Source organism: Notothenia coriiceps, unplaced genomic scaffold (assembly GCF_000735185.1).
Source record: "Notothenia coriiceps isolate Sejong01 unplaced genomic scaffold, NC01 NC01_scaffold00021525, whole genome shotgun sequence".
NCBI classification, from domain to species: domain Eukaryota; kingdom Metazoa; phylum Chordata; class Actinopteri; order Perciformes; family Nototheniidae; genus Notothenia; species Notothenia coriiceps.
The window spans coordinates 208842-223279 of NW_011354226.1; the positions used below are offsets into that span (position 1 = coordinate 208842).

At 41.5% G+C, this 14438-nt stretch overlaps 2 protein-coding genes across 7 annotated transcripts in view; both read left to right on the top strand.

Moving 5' to 3' along the window:
* Nucleotides 1-7740, top strand: part of runx1t1 (RUNX1 partner transcriptional co-repressor 1) — a 58927-nt gene extending 51187 nt beyond the window's left edge. For 4 of the 6 annotated variants that reach the window (XM_010780240.1, XM_010780242.1, XM_010780241.1 and 1 more), the window contains exons 10-11: nt 2455-2687; nt 3500-7740. In XM_010780240.1, coding sequence (XP_010778542.1) covers nt 2455-2687; nt 3500-3823 — 557 coding nt within the window. In that variant the 3' untranslated portion in view covers nt 3824-7740. The remainder of the gene's footprint in view (nt 1-2454; nt 2688-3499) is intronic. The other 2 variants (XM_010780244.1, XM_010780246.1) reach the window with 1 other exon arrangement.
* Nucleotides 7741-8039: 299 nt separating this feature from the next.
* Nucleotides 8040-10913, top strand: lrrc69 (leucine rich repeat containing 69). Its single transcript, XM_010780261.1, has 6 exons — nt 8040-8308; nt 9566-9761; nt 9868-9939; nt 10043-10144; nt 10303-10482; nt 10806-10913. The coding sequence occupies exons 1-6, from the start codon at nt 8040-8042 to the stop codon at nt 10911-10913; spliced, it is 927 nt and encodes a 308-aa protein (XP_010778563.1).
* Nucleotides 10914-14438: the final 3525 nt, after the last annotated feature.

The window sequence follows — 14438 nt, forward strand, 5'->3', positions numbered from 1 at the left end:
ACCCGGTACCCGGTACCCGGTACCCGGTACCCGTACCCGTACCGTACCGTACCGTACCGTACCGTACCGTACCGTACCGTACCGTACCGTACCTACCGTACTACTACTACTACTACTACTACTACTACTACTACACACACACACACACACACACACACACACACACACACACACACACACACACACACACACACACACACACACACACACACACACACACACACACACACACACACACACACACACAGACATGCACACACTTTTTCTCTTTATCTCTATGCCATATTTAAGACATTTTGTCTTTTAGAAAATAGGTCAATCTTCTTCACCTACATGACTTAAGGCTTGAAGTGGATGAGAGGCGCTCCTTTAAACCCCACTCTCCCCTCTCATCCTGATGTAGTCTGGTGTCTGCCTCCTCTTTCCCTGGAAGGCTTCGCTTGGAGAATATGTTATATTTGATACAGTAATAAGAGTTTCACCACCACACTCAACACTTTCCAAATATGATGTCAGGTTGTAAAACGTTTTATTGCTCCAGTCAAATAAGGGACAGAAGTAGCTTTAACAGCTGGTCCAGCGGTTCCCCTGTTAACAGTACAGTAGCTAGATTTGGTATCTTTTTGCTTTTGGCAGTCCCCTCAGAGACAGACACTGCAGCTATTCTATTCAGCAATTGTGTTGTAAAATGTAGTGCCAGATAAGATCAAGTGTTGAAACTCGTTGTTGCTTCAACAGCTTTCATTAGTTGCCATTATATTTTAAGGGTACACAAGCATCATTTTTTAAACTCATGAGCACAGCTGCAATCACCATTATGGCCAAGCTGAAAAGCTGAAAGGCTTTTCCGCTGAGGGTTTGGCGCTCATGGAATCTACTTTGTATTCCCAGTCAGTGATACAGTATATCTGCTTTTAAACCCCTTGGAGAAAGGGAAATTGTCCCCTTGCTTGACCAAGCATGATGTGTGAGATACTCAGAACAAGTAATATGCATTTAAATTGAATTGAGTATCACCATCGGGACCGTGCCTGCTCTCCAGTACTCTCCTCCTCTCTCCGGCTTTGATCGATCTTCCATCTAAGGCATTTGGTGTGTAATCACAATTCCATGCACAAGGCATATATCACACGACACTGGGGCAATTTCCATGACATCAGGCAGCACAGTAGGTTAAAGACAGAACCCCCCTGGTTGGAAAATTCAGCTCAATCACGATGGAAAGAAAATGTCTTTGTCTTTAGAAAAAGCCCACATTCTGTCAGATATTGAAAACAGATTTTATATTTGTAATACATGTGTAATGTGTACAAAGGAAATGAAAATAAAGAGAAGCATATTTGTCAGACATAAAGCGGTATTTATCTCTTGCCTGTAGGATAAACGATGGCAGCTATTTCTCATTCTCTCCACATTCTTCTCAGTATTCCTTTTCACTTCAGTTGCATATATTCTGGCTGGGAGACTGATTTAAATGTGACCCAGGGAGGATTGCAAAATAGGATTTTTAACACAATGGAGTGCCGTGGTGAATACATCTGTTTGAAATAGGCAAAATGTTTACAGTTGGTGATAAATATTCAAGCACCTTGCGCGGTGTCCTACCGGTTTCCCACTTCCCCTCACCACATGGGCCTCTGGGATCACAATGGAAATGCATAATTTAAATATAAATTGCCTGATTTGCATACACAATTAGTTAAGTTACAGGCTTGATGGGAGCAAACAAAAAAACCCTCCTTTTGCTTTGACGTTCGATCGAAATTCCACCGCTTAACACCCGCACGGCAGGGTTATTACACAAAACATGTATAAAATAACACATTGCTTCATCTCAAAAGCACGTTTTCTGACTGATTACCTGGAAGTAATTTCACTTATGCTGTTGACTTGAGGTTATTTTTCAAATAAGAAGAAAAAATATCCATTTATTTTGCTCGACATTTCAATCAAATAAGGTCCTTTCTCCTGTAAACGTTGACGTCAACCCAATGCCTTAACGAAAGGTTAAAATACCTGCTATCACATATACACCACATTTTTAAATTGATGTCTAAATACATGTTGTGTATCTCAAGGGGTGCCACGTGCACTTGATCTTGGAATACAAATGCTACATAATGTTTTCCCTGCCCTCCTCATCATCTCCAGATGTACAAAGCATGTATTTTCTCAGATTTCTTCCTCATGTAAAAACAAGTGAAAGCATTGGTTTTATTGTGGTTTCTGTCTTTCAGATGTGTTACAGATTTATCTCATCTTTGTAAAAGGCATAATCTTAGATACTACTTACAGCTAATTTACAGCTAATTCATAACAAATGTTTTATTGAACAATAGAAAATATTTAACCTTGGACAAAAGAAAAAACATCAGTGAATTATTTAATTCAGCAGTGTACTCATTGAAAATAAATTCCCAATGTCAGGATGATACAATGCAAACTACATTACAGGTGCGGGAGGCTTGACTTCCTCTGTCTCCACACTGTTTCCAGAAGAGGCCGTGAATGAGGTGAAGCGACAGGCCGTGTCAGAGCTGCAGAAAGCCGTTACGGAGGCAGAGCGCAAGGCTCACGAGATGATCAGCAGCGAGCGGGCCAAGATGGAGCGCACGGTAGCCGAGGCAAAGCGGCAGGCGGCGGAGGACGCGGTCTCCATAATCAACCAACAGGAGGACTCCAGCGAGGTTAGGAAACATCCTAAGTTGTAGCCTCATTATTTCAAACAAATCATGAAAACTGTCATCGCCTCTTGTTTGGTAGTATTGGTATTTCTATGTTGTCACTCTGATATGCTTTATTTACAAGCTGTTGATGATAGGGGATCTTCTCTCATACATAAGTGTATGTTTCTTATTTATCATTTGATTAGTAAACTTTTTTGTAAGTGTCCTGCAAATCTAACTAATTTATAGTCAGCAGAGTGATCAAAGTGAAGCGAAACCAGGTTAATCAAGTATCAATTACCCTCGCTTTCCTGCTTCCTATTTCCCTCCGACCGAGTAGCTAGCATGTTTATAAAGGTGTTACCAATTCAGCCGAGAGGATACAAGAGAAGGCGCTTCCATTTTCTAATTACCATTAGAGGCCTAGACGTTTAATCAGTTAAGTGAGATGGAAATATGTCTCACATCTGCCATTAATTGCAGTAGTGATGTTTATGAGAGGGAAGCGCCCTAGAGGAAAACTTTTAGAAGCTGTTTTTATCCTTGTTCTCCTGTTTCCTGTGGCTCTGCAGCCGCCTTGACACACTCTTCCTGTGCTTTTAAAGATCTATGAGGCCCTAGATGTAATCAGAGATGGGTTTTTGATCTATCTGTGGTTTGTTTTAAGCTTAAGTGTTGTAAAAGGAGAGACCTATTCTGTTATTGTGGTGTCTGTTTTGTGTGATTAGACACATTAAATCAAACAAAAAGGACACCTTTCGCAGTTCAGCACTGTAAATACTTTTTGTTTTATTTTCCTGTTAGTTACCTTTGTCTCTCTATCCTTCCTTCAGAGCTGCTGGAACTGTGGCCGTAAAGCCAGTGAGACGTGCAGCGGCTGCAACACGGCGCGCTACTGCGGCTCCTTCTGCCAGCATAAGGACTGGGAGAAGCACCACCATGTCTGCGGTCAGACCCTCCAGGCCCAGCAGCAGCAGCAGGCCAGCCAGCAGCAGGGTGGAGTGCCGGGGTCAGAGACCCCTGCCCCCATCAGCTCCTCCGCCTGCACCCCGAGCAGTGGGACTGGGAGTCCGGCTGCAACCCCCCCTGCTGCCACGCCTCGCTCCTCCACCCCCAGCACCCCATCCTCCTCTGCCCTGGAAAGCACACCGCGCTGAGACACTCAGGCGGAGGATGGAGGCAGAGGCTAACCATCCAGCCCTCAACCCCACAAACAGCATGACTGTAACATTGCCTTGGAAAGATACTAAGCTAACTTGGCTAACAGAAAGAGATGGCAATGCTTCTGTCTATCTTGCAGCGTATGTTCATAGAAGAAGGAGGAGGAGGTCCGTAATCAGGTCATATTGACTTGATTCTAAAGAAACACAAAGATATTCTTTGTTTTGAATGAATGAATTTAAATATTGACATCCTTTTATCGTTACACTTGCTATTCTTGTTGTCCGTTTGTTGTTGTGCCTGTTGTTGTTAATGTTGTTGTCATTGTAGCTTATCTTATTTTTTCTTGTAAATATTAAGAGACTGAGCAGAGATAGCCGTGAACTTGAGAGAAGTATACCTGACCTCCCCTTTTTTATGTTTTCATTTTTCCTCCTTGAATTATTTCCTCCCTGTTCCTGTGAAATGATAATACTCAACCTCATTTTACTAAGCAGAATACCAAGAGAACAAAACTAGCTAGCAGAATGAGTCATCAATTTTCTTTGTAAAGAAACATATCAGATTTAAATACCCTGAAAGACAACCGATGGATGGATAAACAAGTTAGCTGCTTGGAGAGAGGAGAGGGGTGGACTGGATCTCTTGCCCACAGACAGCCATGAAATGGGCATATGTGCAGCAGATTGCAAGCAGAGCCAGCTGTTCAACCAATGCTATTTCCCTCTCACTTGTAATAATATCCAGGTCAGTGGGCTAGGAAATACAAATCCGTCTCCCTTAAGGATGTTAAAGGAAGAATTATTGGACAAGATACAAAACTTTGCCCACTGCACATGTGGAGGATGTACTGACTACAATGTGCACGTGCATGCTTGGTGGGTCACAGAAGCTCTCGAACAGGAAGTGAAGTTAGTGCTGGAAACCTACAACATGGAGGACTCGGTAGGAAGCTCATTCTGCGCCCCAGACACCCCCTCTTGTCTCAACTCGGAAAAACATTTTCATCTTTCTTCATGTTCCTTTTCTTTTTCTGTGGATGTCATGGTGTTTAAGACTTCTGTCCTGTGGTGTCACCAATGGTTATTTATTGTATATGTGTTGGACAATTGTGACGATGCATAGTACTTCAACCAGTCACAACTCTAAGTCCCTCATAACTCACTCTCTCTCTAGCAAAAAGAGATAAAAAAATAACAAGTGTTACCTTTATTTCCAAGCTGCTTTTCTATTCTGTGTGTAAGTGGTAGATCCCTCGTAGTTCTCTAAGTTTTACTTCCCTTTGTCCTCAAGAAAAGACACAAGCTATATCTCAGAGCTGCTACTCGAGTCCGACCCAGATCTTTTCTGAGAACTAGCATGTTGCGCGGAATGCTAACCTAAATGTTTTGTACAAGGGACATACATAAATGTATTTGCACTGTCACAGAGGTTATTTCGGCATGCTTTTTTTCAGCATACTTGTGTTGTCGGTATAGAGCCATAACTCATCAACCATTTTTTCATGTAGTGATATCATTATTTTCACATTTTTTGGGATTGTGGGAGTCGGAAATATGTAAAATCACCCAACTCATTGTTTTTTCTTATCAACATGATAACAAAAGCGGCCATAACATAACGTTTTTTCTTTTAATAGTTACAGACAGTGCATGCACATTACTGAACGTTTGTTAAATACTTGTTATTTTTTTGAAAAACTGAAAAACCAACCAAAAAAAGTACAAAAAAATACAAAAAAATATTCTAACAAACTAACTTTCCAAATGCAGAAGTGTAGACTCCAACAGCTTTAACACTGCAAAGCACCAGGTAACACACAGTATTAACACAAGAGATAAACAAAACAAAAACAGCCAAAGACTGACACCAAGGACCAAAATCCTGAGTTAAAACGATTTTCAAAAGAGGTTTGTTCACACATATATTTGGTTATTTATTTCTGCAGGTTTTGTTCACACATTCGAAAACCACAACAGTGACGTAAAATGTATTTATTTTTAATACTTTCTGAAAACCAATGGCACTAATCTTACTATGTGAAATGAGAAGATGGGATTAAACATAATGAACTTTTTCAGCAGTGTTACAGTTTAACCGGAGCAATAATGAACACTGATGACTCCTGTGCCAATTTTTGGAGAAATAAACATTTTAGATATTTTTTAAACTTGTTTATACATGTTCTCATTACACAAAGGTCAGATGAAGTGCCCACTTCAGCTTTAAGCAGATTATTTCTATTTCGGAAGTAGGTGAGCATACAGGGCTTTCACAACAATGCCATTTGCAGTTCTTTTCTATTTATTTATATCAAAGTACATCATTTTTTTGCTGTTACGATAGATAATAAGTCACAGCTTTGTTGTAAACCTTCAATTTAAATCAAACAAACCTCTCATTCGCAGTAATAGAGCACTTATCCCGACGCACACAAAGGCTCTTCACCCCAAACACCTTGGTGCTACACAGAAGCGCGTTACAAATTCTGACCTCAAGGAACAAGTGGAGGCCCACAAAGGTTCAGGGCTGTTTGCTCCCTCTGTACTTCCTCATCTCTCCCTTCTTGTCTAAATAAAGTACACACCTGCATTCTCGACTCTAAAGGGTTAAACAATCCAAAAAGGTGTCTGACACCCTACTAGCAACTCCTCAGAAGCTGTGAAAAGACAGCAAAGCTGTTTTAACACTAGTGTATTTGAAAGTATAGAACAAGTAATGTGTGTATTCATCAATATCAGGGCAAAACCTGGATAAAAAAAAGAAATGAAGACAAACATTATCGTTCAATTGTTCTTTGAGAAGCTCTATTTTTTTCTTTCTTCCCTCCTCTATGTGTGTTTTGCTACAAATTCCTCGGTGGCAAACAAGTCTCACTCTACCTCTTACAGCACGATAAGAGCATCAGTCGCGGCGCTGATACTGGTCTAGTCTAAACCAAATGGGCACAAGAGAACAGGAAAATAAAAAACCCAAAGTCGAAGCTCATACAGCTGCAAAACCATATCACTACTTGGTAACAATGCAGACCTCATAAATAAATGAAACATAAATGAATAGAAATGAGAAAAAAAAACCTGAAAACACTTTTGTTATGTTCCTTTATGCCTGTGGCGTTTTTAGAGTACATCAAGAGTTTGAATTGTTTGAACAGATTTTAAAAAATGTGCTACTTTTAAATAAAAGTGTTGTTGATTCCTATTTCGATGATACTGTACAAGCTAGGGTGACAGACAAGAAATGTTTCTCTCTTGCTCTTTTATCTCTCCTGTTTCCCCTCCACTTTTTTCTCCTTTTCTCTTCTCTGTTGTGAAGACAAGCTAAAGCACTTGTCAACTTGTCAGCGAGAGTCAATTCAAAAGAGGGGGTATTCAAAAGGCAAAACCTTGTAAAAAAAAAAGTCAAAAAAGGAACATCATGGCTACAGTTTAGGCATGCCTGTTTTTCACAATAGGGGGACATATTATTTAAATGTCCTACTTATCAAGAAACTTTGGGGAAATGTATGGGGCCAACAGTGAAAAGTGAAGGCCGTAGCATTAAACTTTTGGGAGTGAGTTGAACTTCCGGGGTGGGAGGGTTTGTTTTTTGGGCTCTCTTGAGAAAAATATTGTGAAAAAAAAGAGCTCAAATGATTTGAAGTTGTTGTGCAATACTTAATTGAGACATGAAAACCACAGGTTAGTGGTAGGCTGACCCTGGGCGGTCTCTTCATCGCCTAGAGTCAGTGTCCTAGAGAGCTTTCCAGTCTACTATGTCAGAACTGTGGTTTCTTGTTGATTTATTTTCTTTTTGTTTCTTTTTTTATTTCTTTTTTGGGCTGTAAACTATGGTCTGTCAGTCTGTGAAACTTTGCAGTATAATTCTGGTATTGTTGTTCTCTTAACGGTGTAATAAATATGTTAATACCTGCCTTGGTGACTGAGACTTGTATTTTGTTCTTGACAGCAGGAGTCTGAAAGATTAGCAAAAAAATTCAGATAAACACAGCATGTCCCAAATGAATGGGGAGCTCCACTGATTTTACAGTTCCTCTAACATGTCACAAGTTGCATTGTAAGAAATAGTGATTGAATAATGAATGCCTCTCTATTCACCCCTCAATTTCCAACCATGTCAGGCCTTAAGGTCACCAAAAGAAACGCAAGGCGCTCTCTAGAGTTTGCTTTGTCCCCGGACTACGGTCGGCGGATTTTGTTTTCATTCGCCACGATGCCCACTGCGGCCCCCTGCAGCCCCCTTACGAAGGCCCGTTCAAGGTTATACGTCACGGGGACAAGAGCCTGGTGGTGGACGTTGGTAGCAGGCCTGAGACTGTGTCCGTCGACAGGATTAATCCTGCTCATGTGGACGTTTCCTGGCCGATGGAGTTGGCTCTGCCCCCACGTCGGGCCGTCCTCCAATGCCCCGCCCCCCACCCCCTGTAGGGAGGCCCTCACCCTCGTTGGCGCGCCGGGGTCGGGTGGTCCTTCCTCCCCGACGTGAGGATTTTGGCTATGGTTGAGTTCTGGGGGGGCTTGTGTCGTGGGTTGACATAATTAACCCACGGAACTATGGGTGGGGGTATTGTTCCGCACGGAGCCACGGACACTTAGTTAACAGGACTTCCTGTTTCCCCCGGTCAGTTTTCCCAGGCTTGAGTTTGTTTACATTCTGTTTTATGTCTAATAAAAGTCTAGTTTGTTCTTTCGACACACCGCCTCCGACTCCCGTCTCTCGGCACAAGATACAAAATCAGAACAGCAAGAAACCTGCAAGCCTACATTCGCTTCAAATAAGCCAAATCTGTTTAAGTGCTGCTTGTGCATTATTTTTAAATAAGACAACCCATTTTAAGATAGAACATAGACATGGTGAACCTCACCTTATACTCCGGAAATTATTTGGTCAGGGTGTGCTAGACTGTAGGGTGACCAGACGTCCCCTTTTTTCCGGGGACAGTCCCCGTTTGTATTGACCTGTTCCCGGTTGAAACTGTCCCCGGAAATGTCCCCGTTTTTTAATATACGTTAAAAACACATAGCAAGGTGAAATAAAACGTTTCATGTCAGGAAACACTGGGTAAACAGACTGTGGTCAAGCCAGCCCCCACTTCGAAAAACACAGTCAAGCCAGCCCGCACGTTGTATTGCGGTGCGCGAGTATCCTATGCATTACGGTAGAGGCATGTAAGTTTTTACATGCCTCTACCGTAATGCATAGGATACTCGCGCACCGCAATACAACGTGCGGGCTGGCTTGACTGTGTTTTTCGAAGTGGGGGCTGGCTTGACCACNCACACACACACACACACACACACACACACACACACACACACACACACACACACACACACACACACACACACAGCGCCTTTATGTACCCATCCCCCCAGAAGGATCACACCTGGCACACACAATACATGTTCAGTGTCTATTCTTTGTATATTTACTGCAGTTGTTCATGTATACCAGTAGTCTGATACAATATTTCCAGTTTGTAAGGGTGTTAAATGAAATTTGGTGATGATTAATGGTTGTGTTAATGTAATAGCAGTTAAAACAGGACCGGTCAAATTTGACCGTGAACACCAAAGTAAGGGGGGGGGAACGAACACAACAAGAGGGTTAATGTTGTGGCTTGTGAAGGTGGCGCTAAATGTATTCACTTCGTATACTGCGTTGTTGCTAAATCCATAATAATTCAGCATAATGTTTTACTTACTGTAATGTAAGTGCAAACCTGTCTGTCCCATTAGTTTAACCAGGCTTCGACACCTCAGTGTGCTGGACAATAAGCTGGAAGAGGTCCCTGCTGAGCTGGGTCATCTCACAAGTTTGACTGAGATAAACTTCACTTCCAATAATTTACCCTCGCTCCCAATGCAGCTGTACCAGTGTAAAGAAATAACCAAGTTGCATGTAGCCAGAAACAAGCTGACCAGCCTACCAGAGGTGGGTGTCTGCTGGTGTCATTTCTACTTTCTTATACTATACTCGCTGTACTTTTGACTGTACAGTGTGTCAGCTACATAACCAAACTCTACCTTACCTTTCACAGGGAATCAAGGCACTGACAAAACTCCAAGTTCTGGATGTAGCTGGGAACAAGTTGTCTATGTTCCCTGTTGAGGTGCAGTATACTGTGTTAGCTAATTCACCAGAGCATTGCTGTGTAATGAAATCTAAAAACCATCCCAGCTTCACTGAATAACACAGGACATTGTTCTGTTTAGTTTGACAGTCTGCCGCTGAAGGAGCTGTACCATGAGGACAACAGGTTTGTGCGCTGTGAGCCGATGTCATCAGTGCAGGATGTGGAGGTGCTTATGTTGAAGGTAAAGTCTCAGTGAATTACAGCAGATGAAACACATTTAATACACGTGTGAATGTTTTGTTATCTTACAATTCAATTTAGTTTCTTGCGGTCACAATTCAATTAAACTTTTTTTTTCAACACTGATTATGATGACTATGCTAACTCTTTGTTTCCCAGGAACTAGCTGCTAGGTTTGTCTTGCAGCAGGACAGGGACATGTCCTCTCTGGTCCACAGGATGCTTCCCTACTATCCTCCCCTGCCTGAACTGTTGGCCAATGGCAGCTGCTGTGCGCTCTGCCTGAACCCCTTCCTCACCACCTGGCTGGAGTGTGTGCATTTTGTCAGTGTGAACAAGGTAGGTTGAATGTTTTAGCCCTACTTAAAAGTATGACGACATTTTTTGAAACCTGCAATGGTAATCAAATAAACATTCAAAATCATATACTTGGACGAAAGAGTATGAACATGTTTAATCTGTAAAGTAACCTAAGCTTTCAGACCCATTAAGTGAAATAAAAAAGTAAATTCTTCTCTCTGATAAGTCCTGGAGACGAAGTTTAAAGTAGCATAAAATAGAAATGCTTAAGTAAAATTAAAGTTCTTCCCATTTTTAGTACGGCACAGTTCTAAATGTACTCATTAATATTCCACTACTGATTGTCTTGTTTTATGTTACAGGAGACGAAAATTAGGAGTTCAAAGACCATTCCAGTGCGCGCCTTTCTTTGTTCATACAAGTGCTTCAATACTGAGGGACATTCCTACTATGGTGTTGCTAGAAAATAAATAAAACTATTACAATTGTACAATTCATGATCTAAAGCACTATCCCATCTCGTTTTTTTAGAAACTTAAACTTTGGACACATGTCTGTTAAAATCACCCATTTCACAGCAGAACTCTTCAAGAACACATTCTGGTTGTAGTTAGATGTAAAGTGTATTAATATAGTTTCCAGGGTATACTTTCTTGTCCGTAAACTTCTCACAGATGCTATTTGCCTCTGTGGTCACTAGGTGGCAGCCAATGATCATTGAAAAATGCCTGGTCTGATCCTGCTTCAGTGTAATACACACTTCGAGAGATAAACAATCCTGCATTGCATACAATTCCTAATTACAGAGTAAACACTGCCCCAGCTGGATAGCAGATCTGAACATGGTGATTTTGCTTACTATTGTGTACTACTCACAAAACTTTAAAAACCTGTATAAACTACAGCTTTGTTTGTCAACGTTGAAAGGTCAGTGCAGAAATGAAACATAACTGATGACTCTGAAGGTTCTTCCTCCATGATTGTTCAACATTAACCTACATGAAGTTTGACCATTCAAATTCATATTAACGTATTATATTTTGAGTTGCTTGTACTAGGTGTTTGGGTTATTGTGTCTGCCCTAATTTATATCAATATGTGTAGGCAAAAAAATAGAAACACCTCTCTGTATAATGCAATACAGTTTTACAGCACAATAAATACTCCGAAATGATCACAAAGCTGATTCAACTCCTCTCTAAAACAGACAGACCGAACAATATAGCATCCATAAGGGTATGATTTATTGCAGGTCTGTTGTATTAGACTGAATTAGTTGTAGCTAAGTGTAACTAATAAACTGGTGTGAATGTAATGTCTCAATGTAAATCTAATGAGATCTTATCAGTCAGTGCTGATCAAACTGTACTGTGACTCCAAAGTTGCCCCATCTCTCCACCTCCATCTTCAGCCAGTGGCATCTGTTCCAACCTGCCAGACAAGAGAGAGATAGAGAGAGGGGGGAGGGAAAGAGAGAACTTCATTTCTAGCAAATTAATTTCCCATCCACGCCTCCAGAGCTTGCTAGCTCGTTCGCTGGCTGCTGCGGCCGCCGCTGCTGCTGCGTGTGTCTACTGAGTCGGAGCCTCATGCATAAGGCATCAGGTTTAATTGCAAACCCAGAAACTAATGACTTTGGACTGGTTAACAGCAGGGGAGCCATACATCTCGAGCAAACTGAATGAAAAATCAGCTCAGAGGAGAGAAAAAAAAGAGCCTAGCCCCTAATTGATGAATAATTGAAGCGGCGAGCTACAGGGCATAATTGTGACATTTTGTTTCAATCAATTTCCAAGTGGTGTGGGTGAAAGTGCACTTAAAAGGAAAAGGGAATGACAATGAATGAGAAAGAACGAGAGAGATAGGGAGAGTGGTTGGTGATGGAAATGGACATTGGGTCTTCAGTGACATTCTCTGGGGCAAAAGACCAGACTCATTCAGACACAAAATGACTTTTCTCTCCGTCTCCATTTCACTTTGTCAGCTTTCTGTTAGACTCTCACTTCTTTCACTTCTAGCCAATGAATCCATATACCTTTTCAGTAATTTCTTTAGTTCATTTTCACTTACCGTGTTCATTTAAAAAAAGTCAATTTCAAAGCTGCTGTCCATTTACAGCACAAACAAACTAAAGTGAGGCTGCCATCTGCTTAAGTAGATGTGTTTTAGTTTTCTGCAAAGCACAAATTCCTTTTTCCAGTCAGCTGAGTTAGTTTACTGTCAATTAAAGGATGATGGCATTGGGCCAAGTCAGTGTGGTGGAACTAAAACGCACACCAGTCAGTGTTACTGTGCTTAGTGGACAAACCCTGGGGGTCAGGCAGACAGAAGAGAAGCAGTCAGAGCCACTGAGCGTATGCATTTGCCCTATATACTATGGACTTTATTTTCAATAACTATAAAAAAAAATGGACAATACTAAAATGTATATTTTCAAAATTGCAGCACATCAATGCTCCTTCCGAAAAATTAAAATCATGTCCTCTCGTTAACAATGTACAGAACATTAATTGAGGATTTGACAACACACTTAGATTTGTGAAATTATATAATAAACCCTCTCTCCCACTGATGTCAGTTAGGAAGAGTCACGTTTTTCATTAGCCGTGAATAACGACACTAGGTACCATCATATTGCTCATTAAATTCAACGCTGGTCTATTTTAAATACACAGAATTTCACAGGGAAATGTTGCTTGGTTTCATACAGACTTTGCTCTCCTGCCTCCAGCAACAGGAAGAGAGCTGCATTTTACTATCTACATTTACACTTTTTAAAGATTTAACAACCATGACTAAGATTACACAGACACTGTTTTGTTCTAGGGTACATTTTTAGCATAAAATGGTACATCATTTCAATAAATATTCAAGAAACTGTAATTGTTTATGAACATGTCTGATAATTAGGTCATTGCATTCTGCTGGCACCATATTAATGGGTGAAAGGCCAACTGTACGGGCCTTCTTGAAATCAGCAGATGTTGAGTCCTGGAGCCGTGGAGCATCAGAAGCTCCGAGGCCCCGGGACCTGTCTGTCTGTCTGTCTGTCTGTCTGTCTGTCTGTCTGTCTGTCTGTCTGTCTGTCTGTCTGTCTGTCTGTCTGTCTGTCTGTCTGTCTGTGTGTCTGTCTGCCTGTCTGTCTGTCTGTCTGTCTGTCTGTCTGTCTGTCTGTCTGTCTGTCTGTCTGTCTGTCTGTCTGTCTGTCTGTCTGTCTGTCTGTCTGTCTGTCTGTCTGTCTGTCTGTCTGTCTGTCTGTCTGTCTGTCTGTCTGTCTGGTGTCCAGAGCATGTATTCACACATATACAGGCAGATAAGCAAATACAAATTCTGCCACCCACTCCTCATTGATGAAACATCGTCAAGACAATTCTGCCCCCATCGCTTTGTTTTCATCAAGAAACACTTTTCCCATATCAATCAGCTGTCCCCTATGATTGCAACATTCAGAGAGCCCTGTGTTTTTGTACAGAATATTCTTAAAAACCACGCTCAGCTTGATTGACGTCTATGGAAATGAGGAGGTTGCATCCTCAAAGGAGACACCATACGGATGGGAGCAGCACACTGACGAGAGGCATCTACAAAAGGCGCTTGTAAATTCCTGACATGCCTAGCATATGTTAATGAGCCATTCTCTCACTCTGATATAATTACTGCGAGGGGATATTGCCTTTGGTGGAAATATCTGTCTCGCTTGGCATGGCTACCTCATTGGGGTAAAAAAAAGTAAAGAATGACAAAGTAGCGGGGGCATACATTCTCATTTACCATGCTCGGAGGTAAAGAGAGTGATGTTGGCAAATTCACTCAGGATGATGTATTGGGGAGAAGGCACCTTGGTCTCATTACATTCCTCCTTTGTTAAAGCGCTTTCTGCAGTCTTGTATCGTTTGTTACAGGGTATTTAGTCTGACTTGTCATTTGGAGCACTTACTTAGGATGTCTGCAGAGGAACCTATGGCTGTTTGAGCTCACATTGCATCTAAGAGCTA

Coding starts and splice junctions, on each gene's coding strand:
- lrrc69 (XM_010780261.1), top strand. CDS start 8,040: ATGCCCACTGCGGCCCCCTGCAGCCCCCTTACGAAGGCCCGTTCAAGG. Junction 9,762..9,867: donor AGCTGACCAGCCTACCAGAG/GTGGGTGTCTGC, acceptor TACCTTTCACAG/GGAATCAAGGCACTGACAAA. Junction 10,145..10,302: donor TGGAGGTGCTTATGTTGAAG/GTAAAGTCTCAG, acceptor TTTGTTTCCCAG/GAACTAGCTGCTAGGTTTGT.